The sequence below is a fragment of the Crocuta crocuta genome, unplaced genomic scaffold (genome assembly GCF_008692635.1).
Source record: "Crocuta crocuta isolate KB4526 unplaced genomic scaffold, BGI_CrCroc_1.0 scaffold14, whole genome shotgun sequence".
Taxonomy (NCBI): Eukaryota; Metazoa; Chordata; class Mammalia; order Carnivora; family Hyaenidae; genus Crocuta; species Crocuta crocuta.
The window spans coordinates 3,892,701-3,909,386 of NW_027530209.1; the positions used below are offsets into that span (position 1 = coordinate 3,892,701).

Here is a 16,686-nt window from a genome sequence, read left to right on the forward strand (position 1 = left end):
CGGGATTCACTATGAAAATATTGGCTGTGTGTATGTGTATATATATATATATATATATATATATAGTCATGTATATATGTATCTTATAAATCAAACTATAGAGTTAAAAAGTGATATATTGGTACAGGAATAGGCATGAGTCCCCAAACAGATTAATATATAAACAGGGATCCAGTACATGATAAAGGTGATAGTTGCGATCAGTGGGAAAAGGACAAACTATATGCCAGGCACTGCTCCGGGCCCTGGCATCTAGCAGCAAACAAGAGAGGCAAAGTCCTGGTTTATGTTCCGATGGGGAGAGAATGAATATGGGTCAGACGGTGGTAGTACTTTTACAAGAAATAAAGGAAGGTGGGGCAGTGGAGAGGGATAGCCGTGCTGAAGGTGTGGTCAGGCTGCCATTTAGGTATGTGTAAAAATCTATGTCAAATGGCAATAAGTGACATTTGACACAGAGATAAAGAATCTAGGAGCCCTAGATATCTGGTGGGCAGTAGGGGTGGGGAGCATTCCTAGGCAGAAGGATCAATGGATATATAATGGCCCTGAGGCGAGAATGTGCCTGGTTGGTTTGAAAACTACCAGAGAAGCCAGTGTGGCCAATAGGAGAGGGGGGCAGAGACCTAGTGGGTTTGGGGTCAGGGAAGGTGCCGGAGGGTGAGCAGTGCAGATCATATAGGGGCTTTAGTAAGTCATAAGAACTTCCACTTTTTAATCTGAGCGAGACGGAGTTTTGATCAGAGGCGTGACATCATCTGCCATAATTTGGATGCTGGTGGGAGCCCAGTCTTCCGGAGGGAAAATCCAGAAAAAAACAGAAAGGGCAGCTGTGAGGCTATTGCCACGATTGCGGTGGTGGTTTGGGCCAGGATGGTCGTGGAAAAGGTCAGGAGGAATGTTCACATTCTTATGAGGGGATATATTTTCAAGGCAAAGTCAATGGGATTTCCTGACGGATCGGATCTGGGGTGTGAGACAGGGAGGCGAGTCTTGACTGAAACCATTCACCAAGACCTCAGCCCATGTATAAACTTTCTCTTCTCCCCACCCTCAGCTCTGCCTGGTATCTCCCAGGCCACCAGCCTTCTGGTCATTCTCATAAGAGACTACACCCCGAATCTTGTGCCTCAACTCAGAAAAATCCTTTCTTGTTCACCTTACAGCTCACTAGCCCTCAATTCCTATTATTTCTGTTGTCTCCTGTCTGCTTTCTTGTTGTTTGTAGCTTTAGTGCCACCACCTTTAACCAAATGATCTATTTATCTTTTATTGATACTGCCCATTGTAGCCCATAAACACACTTAAGCCTTTATATTTCACTTTTTCCTCTGTTTTGAAAGGGTTTAAAATGTCCAGGACTCCACAGCTTTTCTCCAGATAAGCCTGGAGGGATACTAATGATGGATCTAAAAGAAGAAAACCCGAGGGCGCTGGAATTAAGAATCAGCCGTGGGTTCAACTTGGCTTCGTTTAATCCACATGGTATCAGCACTTTCATAGACCGCGGTAAGAGCCGATGAGCCACCCACATTAAGAAACTTATCATGGTTTGCAAATGACCGTGGAAAATAATTTGGATCATGTCTATAGTAAGAGAAGGACAATTAACTCATGAATTATTTCTGTATTCTTCATACAAATAAATTGATCATTTGACTCTCCAGCTAGCGGCAACTAAGGCTACATTTGAAATTTCGAACAGTTAACACCTGAGAGAATTTTTAGATTTCATAACCTTTTTCACAGACCTATGATTATTGCATTAAAAGAGAGCTATATTTTTGAATTAAACTATAAACAGATTATTCATGAATTCTGTATATGGAGTGGGAAACACTCTTTCTTAAAGGTCAGGGGACCAACGATCAGAAATAACACCAGCCAGACGGTGATGGGGAAAGAAGGGGAAGAAGAATGATCTGTTAGGTCGCCTAACAGTTTATACATTCAACCTTTCTTCGCCTGTGGTATTTAAATGTCAGTGTCTGCCCAGAGGTCCTATCGTTATGTCTTGTAAATTAACTCTGTTCTTTCAATTCTTTAGATGACACAGTTTATCTCTTTGTTGTAAACCACCCAGAATTCAAGAATACAGTGGAAATTTTTAAATTTGAAGAAGAAGAAAATTCTCTTTTGCATCTAAAAACAATCAAACATGAACTTCTTCCAAGGTACTCAGTGTTTTTGTTCATGCTCTGATTTATCTCTGGCATTTCCGTATATTCCCCTTGATGGTCCTCTCAGCCTTGGGAAGAGGTAAAATACATGTATATGTACACATACAGAAATGTGTGTGTGTGTGTGTGTGTGTGTAGCTTCCTTGTAGAACAGGGAAAATCACTGGCACTCATAGTAATTAATGTTTTGTGAGGACTCCCTTTGAGAAATGATGAAGCACTGGGTTACAGAGGAGATGCTCTTCAGGGCCATCGTGGGAGTAGAAGGCGAACCTCTCTGTTTTTCCTGCTGTCACCTTCCATTTCAGATGACTTATCAACCAAATACTAATACTTGTCCTGCCAAGGAGGAGTGGCCTACTACTTTAAATGAAGTCTGTGTGCTTTGTATGGGACCGATACAAAGTGCTTTCACAGGGGTAGTGGTAGCTGTGGGCTAATGGCTGCACAGAATTGGAGGGATTCGGAGTGCATCACTCCTGCTTCCCGGAGATACAGCCGGTTGATAATGTGGCCAAAAGAGAATCATGTGTATCATCCCGGCACAGCTTGCATTAGCCTACTGCTTCTTTTAAATCTGAGCTTGATGAATATTTTTAATTTCTCCATCCCTCTCTGGGACTTAGGCATGGAACTTCCAATCATTCTTCCAAAGATGCACCTCAGGATAAATAGGAGCATGAATACTGTCCAGGCAGGCTCTGTAGCACGGGGCTCTTTCCGAAAGAGGGGACTCACCTTCCCTGTAGCTCCGTTTTCCACTTAACAAAGAGGAAAGCAGCTCCTTCAGAAATTTTTGCATAGGGTAATTGGAATTTAAATTTAATAACGCCCTTGCCTAACTGGTTTTAAAAATGTAATTGTTTTTCGTGTATAAATCTCTCACCTGAAACATTGTACTATGGCAATTTCATCATCCACCTCTCTGCAAGTGTTTATCGAGTGCCCGCTCAGTCTCGGCAGGTCGGCTTTGTGAGTCAGGTAGAAATTGAGCAGTCGGCCTTTACTCTGACTAATCACTAAGCAGACGAACTCAGGAAAATCCAGCAACTGAGTAAATGGAAGCGAGGTAAACGTTATTGACGGCCTAAGCGGCTCGCCAGCCAGTGAGGTTCTACCCCGCTCTGTACTCTAGACAGCCATAACCTTTCTTATTGCTGTTCAACCCTACATTTTTGCTGTCAAAAAAACAAACCCTTTTGGCACCAAGTTCTCTTTTCTTTTATAATAGTCCTGGCATGATTGCTAAATGACCTGTCTTCTAATTACCTGTTATCATACAAAACGGTTCTCTGAAAAATTGATATTATGGTAGATTGCACGTGACTACAGCCATGCAATTTTAGCTGAGCTTTTCCTGCAAGGACTTTTACCAAAAAATTTAAAGCACGTATTATGTACACCTTTTAGAGACTTAATCTTTAATATGGAGACCAACTGGCTTTTTATTTTCTCTCACATGTTATTTTTTCTCTTTCAGCGTGAATGATATCATAGCTGTTGGACCGGCACATTTCTATGCCACCAATGACCACTATTTCTCTGATCCTTTCTTAAAGTATTTGGAAACATACTTGAACTTACACTGGGCAAATGTTGTTTACTACAGTCCAAATGAAGTTAAAGTGGTAGCAGAAGGGTTTGATGCAGCAAATGGGATCAATATTTCACCTGATAAAAAGTATGTTTCTTTGTAAGAGTATCTTCATTTCTCCTTAGTTGTGGTGCTGGGCCAAATTCTTCACTTTGGTTTTTCTTTTTCTAGTGTCCAAAGCTTTCTTGATTTTATTTTGGTCTATGGTATATATATGTATATGTTTATATATATAAGTATATATTATGTGTTTATATACAATATCTAAATTTTGGTATATATCATTGTAGAATTTAATTTTATAAATGTAAATTTTTATGAAGTGGGACCATATTTACATATACATATTAAAGTATGAGTTGGGTGTTTCCTTTAAATAAATATGTCTTTGTTTTATTGGCTGCATATTATTCCGTTATAGGCAGGGTCCTAAACTAATTTAACCAATTATCTGTTAATGGGTATGTAGGTGGGGGGTTTTCTGTTTTTTGTTTTTTTTTTTTTTATTTCTAGGAGAGAGAGAGAGAGAGAGACAGCATGAGCAGAGGAGGGTGAGAGAGAGAAGGAGTCACAGACTCTGAAACAGGCTCCAGGCTCTGAGCTGGCAGTCAGCACAGAGCCCGATGCGGGGCTCGAACCCATGAACCGCGAGATCATGACCTAAGCGAAAGTCAGACGCCTAACCAACTAAGCCACCCAGGCGCCCCTGTTGTTTTCTTTTTTAATGAAAACTACTTGCATTTCTCATTTACCACTGAAGCTTCTCCAGATATTTTTTAAACTATTTTTTATAGTTTATTTATTTATTTTGAGAGCGAGCGAGCATGAGTGGGAGAGGGGCAGAGAGAAGAGAGGGAGAGAGAGAATTCCAAAGCTCCACTTTGTCAGCATTCCTCCAGATATTTGTAAGGAACAGTCCCCTAAGGGGGCATTACAACATAATCCACCTTCAGGTTTGGGGATGATGCGGAGAGACGTGGGTTCCCAGGCCAGCTGGACACTGGCTAAATGTAGTGCTGTGAACCCTTCGTCTTTGCACGTCTGTACAGGTGTTTGGTGAAGAAACTGCTCAGAATAGAACCACTTACTCAAGGAGTGATCCCTTTAAATGTTCCCTTGTATAGATGTTGCAGAATCGCCCTCCCCGCCCCCCCCCCGAGTTATCTCACTATTTCTGTATGTCCAACCATGGCATACGGAATGGATATTAAGTTTTATTAACTTTCCCTTTTACTGCTTGAGCACACTGAGCAGTTTAATGACTACAAATACAACAGGAAAGAAATTTGGCATTCCTTGACAGCTAAATGTCGTTTTTCATGACACAGTTGCTACTTTCTTGTTGATAACAGAAAATGAATGTGGAATCATTTAAATGGTCTGTAACTCTCCTGCCAAATCTGTTCTTCTCCCCAAACTCTCATCTTTCAATTATGAGGGGATCAAACTTCCCAGCACCCAGGCGACAAACAGTAATAGTGAAAGAGGATTCAGCTCTCACTCATTCTCTTTCACCTCCCTATCCACCGGAGCTTCTGCCCTCATTTGAGTCCCCTTTTCTTTCCCTCAGACACCTGCCTAGTTTAGGGTGTCAGCCTCTCTGGCTAGCGTATTAGACTTTCTTCCAGCTTGTTTTTAGGCCACTTCCATTTTTGGCATTGTTGTCAGTTGTGTTGTTCTGTGTTCCGCTAGCCTTTGAGGCCCTCCAAGAGCCGAGCCCTGTGCGCTCCCTCTTTGACTTCTCCTGCTGAGCACTGCCAGGTGCAGAGCAAATGCGCAGTCCTTGTTGAAAGGAACTGACCATTTGTTACTAGGCCACTTTGTTATTCTAAAAATTCAGTGGGACCCAATTGCTTATCAAATCAAGGCAAGCAAAAGGGTTAGACTTTCTTTAATAGGGGAGCTTCAACTTCCCTTTTCGACCGTTTTCATACTTACCCTGCTTTAGACAAAGAACTCATTATTTTGCAAATACGCCCCTCTCCTTCTTGCCCCTGTGCCTTTGCTCACATGTTTTCTGCCTAGAAGGTGCTTTGTCCTCATTTCCTCAAATCCAGTCTCTCCTTCCACATCCACTGCAGATGTGTTTCCTTTGTGAAGCCTGTGTTCTCAGGAGTTAGAGATTTCTTCAATCTTTAGACCCGAGGATTCTTCATGGTACCAGTCATGCTATATTATTTGTTTAATGTGTATAAACCAGTCTGATCATCCCAAAACACTATCAACTTTTTGGGAAAAGGCTGCCTCTTCTTTCTGTCTATCACAATACTGAGTTCATGGCTTTACACAAGATAATTGCTCAATAGAACAGTTGCCATGGAACAGTCAATTCAACGAGTAAAATTACCGTCAAGGAGTCCATTAATTCACCGTCCTTAGATGTAGACAGATTGCTCTGAATAGATACTTATCTCCTGCTCCTAAAATTCTCAATATGTTCATAAATATTTCATCGAATGTGAATGACTATTAATAAAAAAGTGTGTTCTTTTCCATATATCTCTACATGAAAATGACACCTAGAAGTATCAAATTATATTGTGGAATATAGAAGCTTTTTTCTGGAAGTCAAACATTTTGTTTTGTTGTCCTTTCAGCGGCAAATAGCACAGATTTTATATTCAAGATAATGTCCTATATTATTTTTCCCCTCACAAACCTTTTGAAAAATAATTTAAGCAATTCCGTGATTGTTTGTAGCAACAACGAATTGACGTTGAAAGCCTACTTTTTAAATAAAAATTGACCTTTATCAAGCGGTCCTTGGGGGCCCATCATTGATGAACTTCTTGGCAGGTTATTAAGACTTATTCTTCCATACTGTATTAATGAAGCTTCATACCAGCCCAGAACTCTAACCAGTGTGTCCTTTCTGTGAAGGTACATCTACGTTGCTGATATACTGGCTCATGAAATTCATGTTTTGGAAAAACACCCTAATATGAACTTAACTCAGTTGAAGGTAAAATACTTAATTTACACATATAAAGTAGACATTGATCTATTACGCTTTGTAATTACATAGTTATACTGTATTACAACAATACTTCCCGTAGAACAGAATATGATGCCAGTGTTGCTATTCTGGGTTTTTAAATATCTCCTCCCTGAAACAGGCCAAGTCTCCTGTCCCCAGCAATCACAAGGACTGAGTGATTACACTCAGCAGAGGGTTGGGAGTGATATTTGCATCAGATTTAAAGCCCATTGCATGAAGTAGTGATAGTACCCAATGAATTCCAATAAGAATTTTCACAATTGAAAAGACTAATAGATGGGTTCCGCAATGAAGATTTATGCACATTGTCAGCTCTTTCAATAATAAATGAAGGTAGAAATTGGGTTCCACACCATTATTATTTTCTTCCTGCTTGGCACAACACATATTTTAGATTGATTAAGAATTTCCTATTTTGCTTTGAATGAGTTCCTTGAGCTAACTGATCATTGTGCATCTTTTAAGGGAAAAGGAGTCCATTTTTTAGAGAGATTGATTATCGCCCTAACTTTCTTAATTTCAGGGAAGATGAAAAGTGGCTCTAAACCAGTTTATTAAATTTATTTTAAGCAATATTGGTGCTAAAAGGGTGGAAGCAGGGAGCAGTGTATAACTTTCCCACGTGTAAAGAGGCAAGAAAGGTTAGCCCCAAATTATTTAATCAAGCTTCGCATGTCATTTAGATATTGACATTATTTCATTTGGAAGGTACTCAAGTTGGATACACTAGTGGATAATTTATCTATCGATCCTTCCTCGGGGGACATCTTGGTCGGCTGTCATCCTAATGGCCAGAAGCTCTTCATTTACGACCCGAACAACCCTCCGTCATCAGAGGTTTTTCATATTTTTTAAACTTTAATTTTTCAACTTTAATTATTCAAGTCCTTTTGAACTGTCGCAGGGATGGTTTGTGTAGTCCTTTTAAGCCAATAATTCAATAAACTTATGCAGTGATTTTGTAAGTGCTCTAAGCCAATAATTGGCAGAATTTCACTTATTCAAATACTTTTAGAAAGATAATCTTTTGATGTGTTAAATTATGGTGGAAACTCGTCAAAAGGCGTTTTCTATAAAGACATGTGCCCTCCTTGTGTGGTATACTGGCAGTTTCAAATACCTGGCTTATTGTCAGCTCACCCCATGACATGACTTCTGTTCCCGCTAAAGTAGTGCGAAAGTACTCACGGTGGTGTGGAAGTATTTCCATTAATGCTCAATTACTATAATAACGGTAAACCCTGTGTTGGCATGCACAACTAAATGGTTTAAGAAAGTACTTTCTTTAAAGGTTTAAAAAAAGTACTTTCATTTAAACATTAAAAAGATTGGTAACTGCTGTTTTCAACAGCATGTCCTCTTAATCATTGTGTCATTGTGGGAGACAGGGATTATTGGTGATTGAGTGACATGGGTGTATGGTGGTTCTATATTAATCTTTTGTTTCCCCTGAATAGGTTCTCCGCATCCAGAATATTCTATCTGAGAAGCCTACCGTGACTACTGTTTATGCCAACAACGGATCTGTTCTCCAGGGAAGTTCTGTGGCCTCAGTGTATGACAGGAAGTTGCTCATAGGCACTTTATACCACAGAGCCCTTTATTGTGAACTCTAGATTGTACTTTTGGTATACAAGTGTGCTAACTTCTCTTAACAATTGATTTTCTATGAATTGCTAATTCTGTGGGGATTTAACTATGAAAAATGGACCCAGAAATGTATGACACGAATCGTTTCAATTTTATTTCAGCAAGGAAAGGCCCCTTCAGTTCTGATAGCACTTTTAATATAACAGGAAGAGGGCCAGTATTTAAAACTGCCGAGTAATAAAGGAGAGAGAACACAGCTGCTTCCAGTCAAGTGGATACACTGAACAAAATAAGCCTCATCTCTCTGCCTCCCAACTGCCAGAGCTTGCATTCCACTGAAACAGGGTAGACTGAATTTCCTTCAAATGTGAATGACCTCAGCTCCGACAGTGTGACCACTGTGAGTGTTCAGGACTACTGAGAGATAACATTAGGATGTTTTCTACTTACATCTTTGTTTACTGTTAACAAGTTGGAGTTCTATTAAAGGCTGACTGAAATCCACGTTTTGCCCATTGTTTGCTTCTCAAGGCATGGCCTCCGGAGGGGAATGGGAAAGTGGCCCCTTCCTTGTGGGGTTTCCTTGGGATCGGCAGGCATGGCAATGTTAATTTCTTCCATTGAAAGCTGAATGTAAATGAGCTCTTTCTCTGAACAAAACGGAACAAAGAATTAACTAAATATTGCAGCTGGAATTCTCAGTGAGTATGGAGCGTTCCATCAGCTCTCTTCCTGAATGGGGGCACATCTGCCTACAAAGACGAGATAAAAGGTTGGTGCTCATAGGTCATGGCACCTCCCTATTTGAACACCACTGTGATCTTCACTGGGAGAGATGAAGTCAGCTGTCCAGGGCCACATGGTCAATCCTGGCAATGCTAGAGACGGGGCCAAGGGTGTCTGCCTCGCAGAGGAAAGTTCTTTCCACTCATTGAACGTCCTGTTAAAATCATCTTAAGCCCTGGAGAGAGACTTGCATGTGTTTCTATCCACGGTAACTTCCCAAGGCACTTTCTTTCTCATACTTGTTTTCCATTATCAGCATCATTATCATCAAAATCTTTGCCAGTTACTTAAATTTGCCAGATAATGCACCAAAAATGGTACATTCATGATCTCACTGAATCCTAATTACAGTCCTGAGGGAGTAGGTATTGATATTACATCACTATTAACATTTCACAGACGTTCAAGCTCATCTCCTAGTGAGGGGTGACTCCCCATCTATTTCTCTCGCCACAGGCTGTACTGTTACCCACTACAGGAAGCTACTGCCAGGGAACTAATGGGGAATCTCCTTATCTACTCTGTTGCCTATTGTATAGTTTCTTCTGGGTTTTTTAATTAAAAAAAATTGTTTTTAAACATTTATTCATTTTTGAGAGACAGAGTGTGAGCAGGGGAGGGGCAGAGAGAGAGGGAAACACAGAATTGGAAGCAGGCTCCAGACCCCCTGCTGTCAGCAAAGAGCCTGACGTGGGGCTTGAGCCCACGAACCGCAAGATCATGACCTGAGCAGAAGTCGGACGCTTAACTGACTGAGCCACTCAGGTACCCCACTTCTGTTTTGTTCTGTTTTGTTTTGTTTTTTAGATACAAGGTTGAGTTCTGCTTTTTGATGAATCTTTTAATGACTTATTTTTTTCAAGTTTATTTATTTTCAGAGAGAGCACTCGAGAAAGCAAGCCAACGCCGGACAGGGGCAGAGAGGAGAGACTCTGCGCCATGAGTGCAGAGCCCGAGGAGAGGCTTGAACTCACAAACTGTGAGATCAAGACCTGAGCCGAGATCAAGAGTCAGATGTTTAACCGACTGAGCCACCCAGGTGCCCCTTAATGACTTCTAAATGTAAACTGCAGAACTATTCTTAACCTTGGCCTCTGTCTACTTCACCCGTGTTTTTACTTACATCTTAGTCTCTTGTGTATATCGGAACTATTTCATGCTAAAATAATGGTTGTTTTCATTATCCATAAGAAAAAACATAAATGAACATATGAATGAAGCAAGTTGAAATATTATTCACTAGAGATCCAAAACCAAGAAGCATATGTTTTAGATGATAACAGTGACTATCTGAAAATCTACATTCATGAATAGTCGAATACAGTAGGCATAAAATAAACTTGTTTTCTGTTGTATTTGTTAGAAATCTTATTTGGACAAAAGTAAATATAACTGAACAAGCTCATATATTATTTATTTTAGAAATACAAAGAGAATTTTTAAAATAAACTCCGATTTTGGTCTGTGTGGGCCAGGGATTTTGTTTTATCTAATCACAAAGGCTGCATTTATATATGGTAATCTTACTGTACTCATATATTGGGTTATTAAGAAGCTGTCATTCAAAAGGACTGAAACTGCAATTAGGATATGTCACCACTAGGTGGATCCAGGTCCCATAGGGGTGTGAGTGTTTTCATTCTTTTTAATCTGACATCCTGTGCAGTGACAATAAGTATCATTTCGTTTTTTCACAAAACCTCAGCTCCTTTACACCAGCTAAACGTGAACATGAACCCCTAATAGATGAACAAGGGAAATTAAATATAAGCTGTGATACAGTATTTTTTTTTTCTCATTGTATATATGGATGAATTATGATAACTCCTCTGAGGCTAATCTTTTTTTTTAAACTTTGATTTGCTCAGTTTGAATCTCATCCCGCATTCACAACTTAACTAGGCTGGGGAATGTCTATCCGGCAAAGCAATAAAAAATTAAACAGCACTTACCACCAAACTATGCACTCCCTCCTCTCTTTAACTACTCATAATTTTTATTCCTCACTCAACTTTTCCACAGATGGATTTATTTCTTTTTTCTTAATGTTTTTTTTTTATTTTTGAGAGAGACAGACAGAATGAGAACGAGAGAGGGACGGAGAGAGGGGGAGACACAAAATCTGAAGCAGGCTCCAGGCTCTGAGCTGTGAGCACAGACCCTGACTTGGGGCTCCACCTCGCCGACTGTGAGATCATGACCAGAACCAAAGGGGAACGCTTAAGGGACAGAGCCACCCGGGGTCCCCTTCCCTGAAGGATTTCTGAGTGTGGAAGGAGGGTTGAGAGAACCCCAACAGGTCTCTTAGTTTTCTGCTCCTGGTTTTGAGGATTTTTATTGCATAAAGCAGAAGGCAGAGAAGAGGAGGAAAAAGCTAATCTAATTTTTATAATTGCAAACAGAATAACTTTCGGTTCACTCAATGAAGCATTTTAATACATTGAATGGCATGGTGTCCCCTACCTCCTGTCTCTAGGACCTATAAATACAAAAAAATGTTTCTCTGTCTTCCCTTATGGCCACACGTGGCCGACCACTTCATAAAAATGATATGAACCAATTGATTTACTTTGCCTTTTTTCCCTCCCCCTTCCCTCCCTTCTCTCCTTCTTTTCTATCCTCCTTCCCTTCTTCCCTCCTAAAAATATATCTCCCCCCGACCAACCCTGAATGTAAGCTCCTTGAAGGCAAGGGTATCTTGCCCACAATACGTCTTCAGTGCCAAATAAGTAGTTGTAAGTGCTCACCAGATACTGCAATGTGCGGAATGTTCCTTCCTTGCCTCCAAGCTCCCACAGCCCCCTTCACACAGCATTCCAGAGCACAAGTTAAATTCAGTGGACACGGGTACCTCTAGTGTCCCAGCACAGCAGTGACCGTATCATGTGGTCCATAATTCTTTGAACAAATGTTCACATTGACATGGGAAGCGGTAGGAGCAGCATCACCTCCACCTCTTGTTTGTTCATGAATCTCATCTGAAATGTGGGTCATTTGTGCTCTAGACATTTCTTCTTACGTGTCAAAGATCAAGCTGATATAAAAAGGGACACATTGAGAAGTCTCTTCTTGTCCCATCTGCCTCATTTACAGGAACCAATCTGTTAGTTTCTCATGTATATCTTTCCGATTTTTAAAAAAAGAGTTTATTTTTAAGTGATGTTTACATCCATCCGTGGGGCTCGAACTCACAACCATGAGGTCGAGAGTTGCACGCTCCACCGACTGAACCAGCCTGATGCCCCTCTTTCCAATATAGACATACAAGCTGATACAAATATATATATTCTTATTTTCCCCCTTTACTTCACAGAAGGTAGCTGACTACCCTGGGGTCTGCATATTCCCCTTACCGAAGGATAATTTTTGGACATGTTTTCATATCATTACAAAGAGAACTTTGCGAATTCTTTTTTATAGCTGCCCCATATGCCCCTGTTTATTTAACTAGTCCAATTACTTGCTAGTACAAACAGCGCTGCAAAAAGCAATCGTGTGAATACCTTATTTTGTACATGTGCAGATATATCTATGGAGTAAATTCCTGAAAGTGAATCAAAAGGAGTAAAACCTGGGTCAAAGTGTAATTTCATTGGAGTGTTTGACAGATATTCCTAACTCACTATAAGAATTATAACATTTTGCAATGTATAAGAATTTGCCCCAAAGCATCACCAACAGGTTTTGCTGTCAAACCTTCAGAGGTTTGCAAATATGATAACCCAGTCTGTTTCAGTTTTCATTCTGTTGTAACAAGTGAGTTTAAGCTCGCTTTCAGATATTTAAACAGATTTGAATTTTTCTGTGAACTTTCTTGTTTTTTTTTCTTTTAGGACGTTGATTTCTTTTTTTTAATCAAGTCCTAGGGGTCCTTCATGTATAAAGGATGGAATTCTTTTTCCAGTTCATAACTGTAACTTAACTCATCAGTTATGCAATTCTTGATAGGGTTTGGAAGCACAAGAAACTGATGCTTCTCCTTAGAGCAGAAAGCAGTACACGATTTCTCAAACTCCAGAACCCCCTTGTCCCTCCACTTGTGATACTAAATTGGGGGAGACATGACTCAAATTTTTTTCTTCAGAAAAAGCTACTGTAATAATAAACAAATGTATTTTAACAAAAACAAACAATACATTGGGCAATCCAGAACCTGCAGGCGGTGATCACAATAATCATGACTTTCTTTGCTCTACTTTGAAGAACACTAAAAAGATCTTTCCTATAAAATCATAATGGAAATCATAGCTTTCAATGGACTCCATGTTTTTCTGTTGATATTGCTCCTGCACTTTGGGCCCTGTATCCAAAATGGATAACCCCCGCCACTGGAATTCTCCACGCCTAGGCACTTTCTTATTCCGTCCATGTCCCTCACCATCCTTCTGCCCACATCCAATCAGTTGACAATACTATCAGCCCCCCACCCCCTTCCCAAATATTTCTCAAATCCATACAGATCTAAGGACATTGGGAACTAATTCATCCTCACTGCTTCTCCCATTACTTCTCCAAGGCCACCAGCTGCTCTGCCTGCTGCCAAGAGGGGCAAGCTCCTTACCCCTCCTTAATCCATTCTTATTGCAGATTGATGTTTCTAAAACATCTACTGAGTCATGTCACTCCAGTGTTTCCCACTACCCTCTAGGATATAATTTGAGTTTCCTAACTTGGCCTACTAGGCCTTGCCAACCTCGCTGGATTCAATTCTTACCATCTTTCTCATAGTCCCTTATGCTCCAGCCCAATGGTCCTCAAAGTGTGGTCCCCAGACCGGTAGCATCAACATTATATGCAAACATGTTAGAAATACAAATTCTCCTACCCAAAATCTAACAAATCTGGGGCTGGAGCTTAGCAATCTGTGTTTTCACAAGCCCTCTAGGTAATTCTTATCACTTTGAGAACCACTGCTCCATCCTGACTGGACTTACCTCATTCTGGTTCTAATTGCCCAGTATTTTGCAAATACCATGTCCTCTATCTAGGAGCCTCGCCACCCCTTCTTTTGCCTGACTTAACTCGTACTTCTCCTGGTCACATAGTCCATCTCATCCACTGTCACGTAGTACAGTCCAGTAAACTCAAGGCTCGAACCCAAATCTGTCACACACAAATGTCTACTACTAAAGAGGCATGAAAACTGTCCTATCATCTGTTATTCTATAAACTCGGTGAAGATCCAGCTCTGTCTTCTGTATTTCAACAAGCACGTGACAAAAGGTTTAGTCTGAGACAAAGTTTCAAAAGGAGGGTTCAACTCACCTCAGATCAAAAAGCAGAATCTTCCTGGGGCGCCTGGGTGGCTTAGTCGGTTAAGCGTCCGACTTTCGCTTAGGTCATGATCTCGCGGTCCGTGGGTTCGAGCCCCGCGTCGGGCTCTGTGCTGACTGCCAGCTCAGAGCCTGGAGCCTGTTTCAGTCTGTGACTCCCTCTCTCTCTGAGCCTCCCCTGCTCACGCTGTCTCTCTCTCCTAGAAATAAATAAAACATTAAAAAAAAAAAAATTAAAAAAAAAAAAAAGCAGAATCTTCCTTGTCAATAGGGCACACAATAGTGTTCTAGAGTTAGTGCTGTGGTCTTAACATTTGTGTCTCCCCAAACTTCCAAAGTTGAAATCCTAACCACCAAGGATATAGTATTAGGAAGTGGGGACCTTGGGAGGTGAGTAGGCTATGAGGGTGCAGCCTTCATGAATGGGACTAGTGCCCTTATAAAAGAGGTCCCACAGAGCTCCCTTTCCCACTCCACCATTTTAGGACACAGCAAAATGACCACAGTCTGCGAAGTGGGCTCTCACCTGACAGTGAATTTGCCTGCGCCTTGATCTTGGACTTCCAAGCCTCCAGAACTATATGAAATAAAGGCCAGCGGTTTATAGACATTTTGCTCATGCTTCTCTTGTTATAGCAGCCCAAATGGACTAAGACAGCTACACACCCCTACCTCTGCCTAAAGTGAAGAATTTGAAACCAAATTATATATGACACAGGACTTTCAATAAATTGCTCAAGAATATGCCTCCTTCCTTCTCGCTGCCTTCATGCTACGCTGGGAGACATCAAGCACAGTGACAAGGAACATGTACTCTAGAGTCACTGGACCTGAGCCCAAATGGGATCTTCTTAGTTATGTTACCTAAGCAAGTTATTAACTCAACCTCTTTACGTATCACTTTCCTTATCTGTAAAGTGAGGATAAGAAGTCATGTGATAAAGCATGCAAATATGCTTAGCACATAGGACAATTATTACCACTTCATCATCTACTCTATTTCTTTTTATGTTCCCAATTTTTCCTTCTGTCAAGTCCACATCTTGTACCCATCCCTCTAATCAGTTTACTAGCGTATCTATTAAGTACACCATTCTGTGGCTGGCACTGGAAGACCCAGTGATCAAGGGGTTGGGGGTCTACCCCACAACGAGCCTATACTCTCAGGTGGAGGTTCGGACTTAACTGATGGTTAGTGTGCATTGACTTCTTACAATGCACCGAGTGTGGGGTTGAGCACTTTGCACTCATCAAGACATTTGACTTTAAGCCATCTAGGGGGGAGATATTCTTTTACAGAAGAGGAATCTGCTGATTAAAAAAGTTAGTTGGGCACCTTATGCAATCATGGATCCAAACCCTGGCAGCTTGAGCCCCAAGCCCTGCATGCATGCCTGTGTCACACCTGTCACCCCTCAGCTTGGGGCTCATTCTTTTCTTCCTCTCTCTCCTCCTAAATCCTTATGAAAACACCATTAAATTCTTCCTTGGCTTGGGATCTTAAAACTAATCATCTTAAAAATACATATCTTATTAATACAACTCTAGATGTTACAGTACTCCTTCAGTACAGCTCTTCTTCCACAGCCTTGAAGAACAGCATGGTGATGGAGACAGGTCTGGAGCCAACTGCCTGACTGCCCTTCACCAGCTGTGTGACATAAGGCAAGTTACACAGCGATTCTGTGCCAGTTTTCTCACCTAAGAAACCGGGTTGTTAACAGCCTCAGAGGTTGTCCAGAGAATTAAAAGGTAAAACACAAAATGCAACGCAAGGCACATAGGAAGTGTGGCATAACTGGTAGCATTGTTATTCATTCCATAATCATGTATTCATATTGTAATCACATGTCCCATAAGTCAGGGACCAACTTTTCTTCACATCTCCAGGTCTGGTAAATATTGTTCTCTAAACAGTATTTACTTAGTTGAACTCAATAGAGCCATTATTTCTTTCTCTTGGTAAATAAAAACATTATGCTCGAAGATGCTATTTTGCTCTGTCCTAACTCCTAAAGTCTTCCCCAGCTCCAGCCAGCTCCTAATCTCTCTCCGACCTAATCTTCATTATGAGAGGGAAAAAGTCATTCTTCGCCTGGCAGGAACTCAAGACCCAGAAGAAAGAAGAATCAAGGAGTCCTTTGAAAGGCTAACTTTCCAAAGAAACTATTCCCTTCCCTCCACTTTGCTCATCTTCTTGTTTCCGATTTCTTTCTTGTCCTTCACTTGTCCTGATGTTCTTTATCCCATCGATGATGGGGATAC

General features: G+C 40.9%; 1 protein-coding gene across 4 annotated transcripts in view; it reads left to right on the plus strand.

Moving 5' to 3' along the window:
* PON2 (paraoxonase 2) overlaps positions 1–8,866 on the plus strand; it is a 26,872-nt gene extending 18,006 nt beyond the window's left edge. For all 4 annotated transcript variants that reach the window (XM_077765370.1, XM_077765371.1, XM_077765369.1 and 1 more), the window contains exons 4-9: positions 1,344–1,509; positions 2,048–2,174; positions 3,661–3,861; positions 6,655–6,736; positions 7,481–7,609; positions 8,230–8,866. In XM_077765370.1, the coding sequence (XP_077621496.1) occupies positions 1,344–1,509; positions 2,048–2,174; positions 3,661–3,861; positions 6,655–6,736; positions 7,481–7,609; positions 8,230–8,388 (864 nt within the window). In that variant the 3' untranslated portion in view covers positions 8,389–8,866. The remainder of the gene's footprint in view (positions 1–1,343; positions 1,510–2,047; positions 2,175–3,660; positions 3,862–6,654; positions 6,737–7,480; positions 7,610–8,229) is intronic.
* The last annotated feature ends 7,820 nt before the right edge of the window (positions 8,867–16,686 follow it).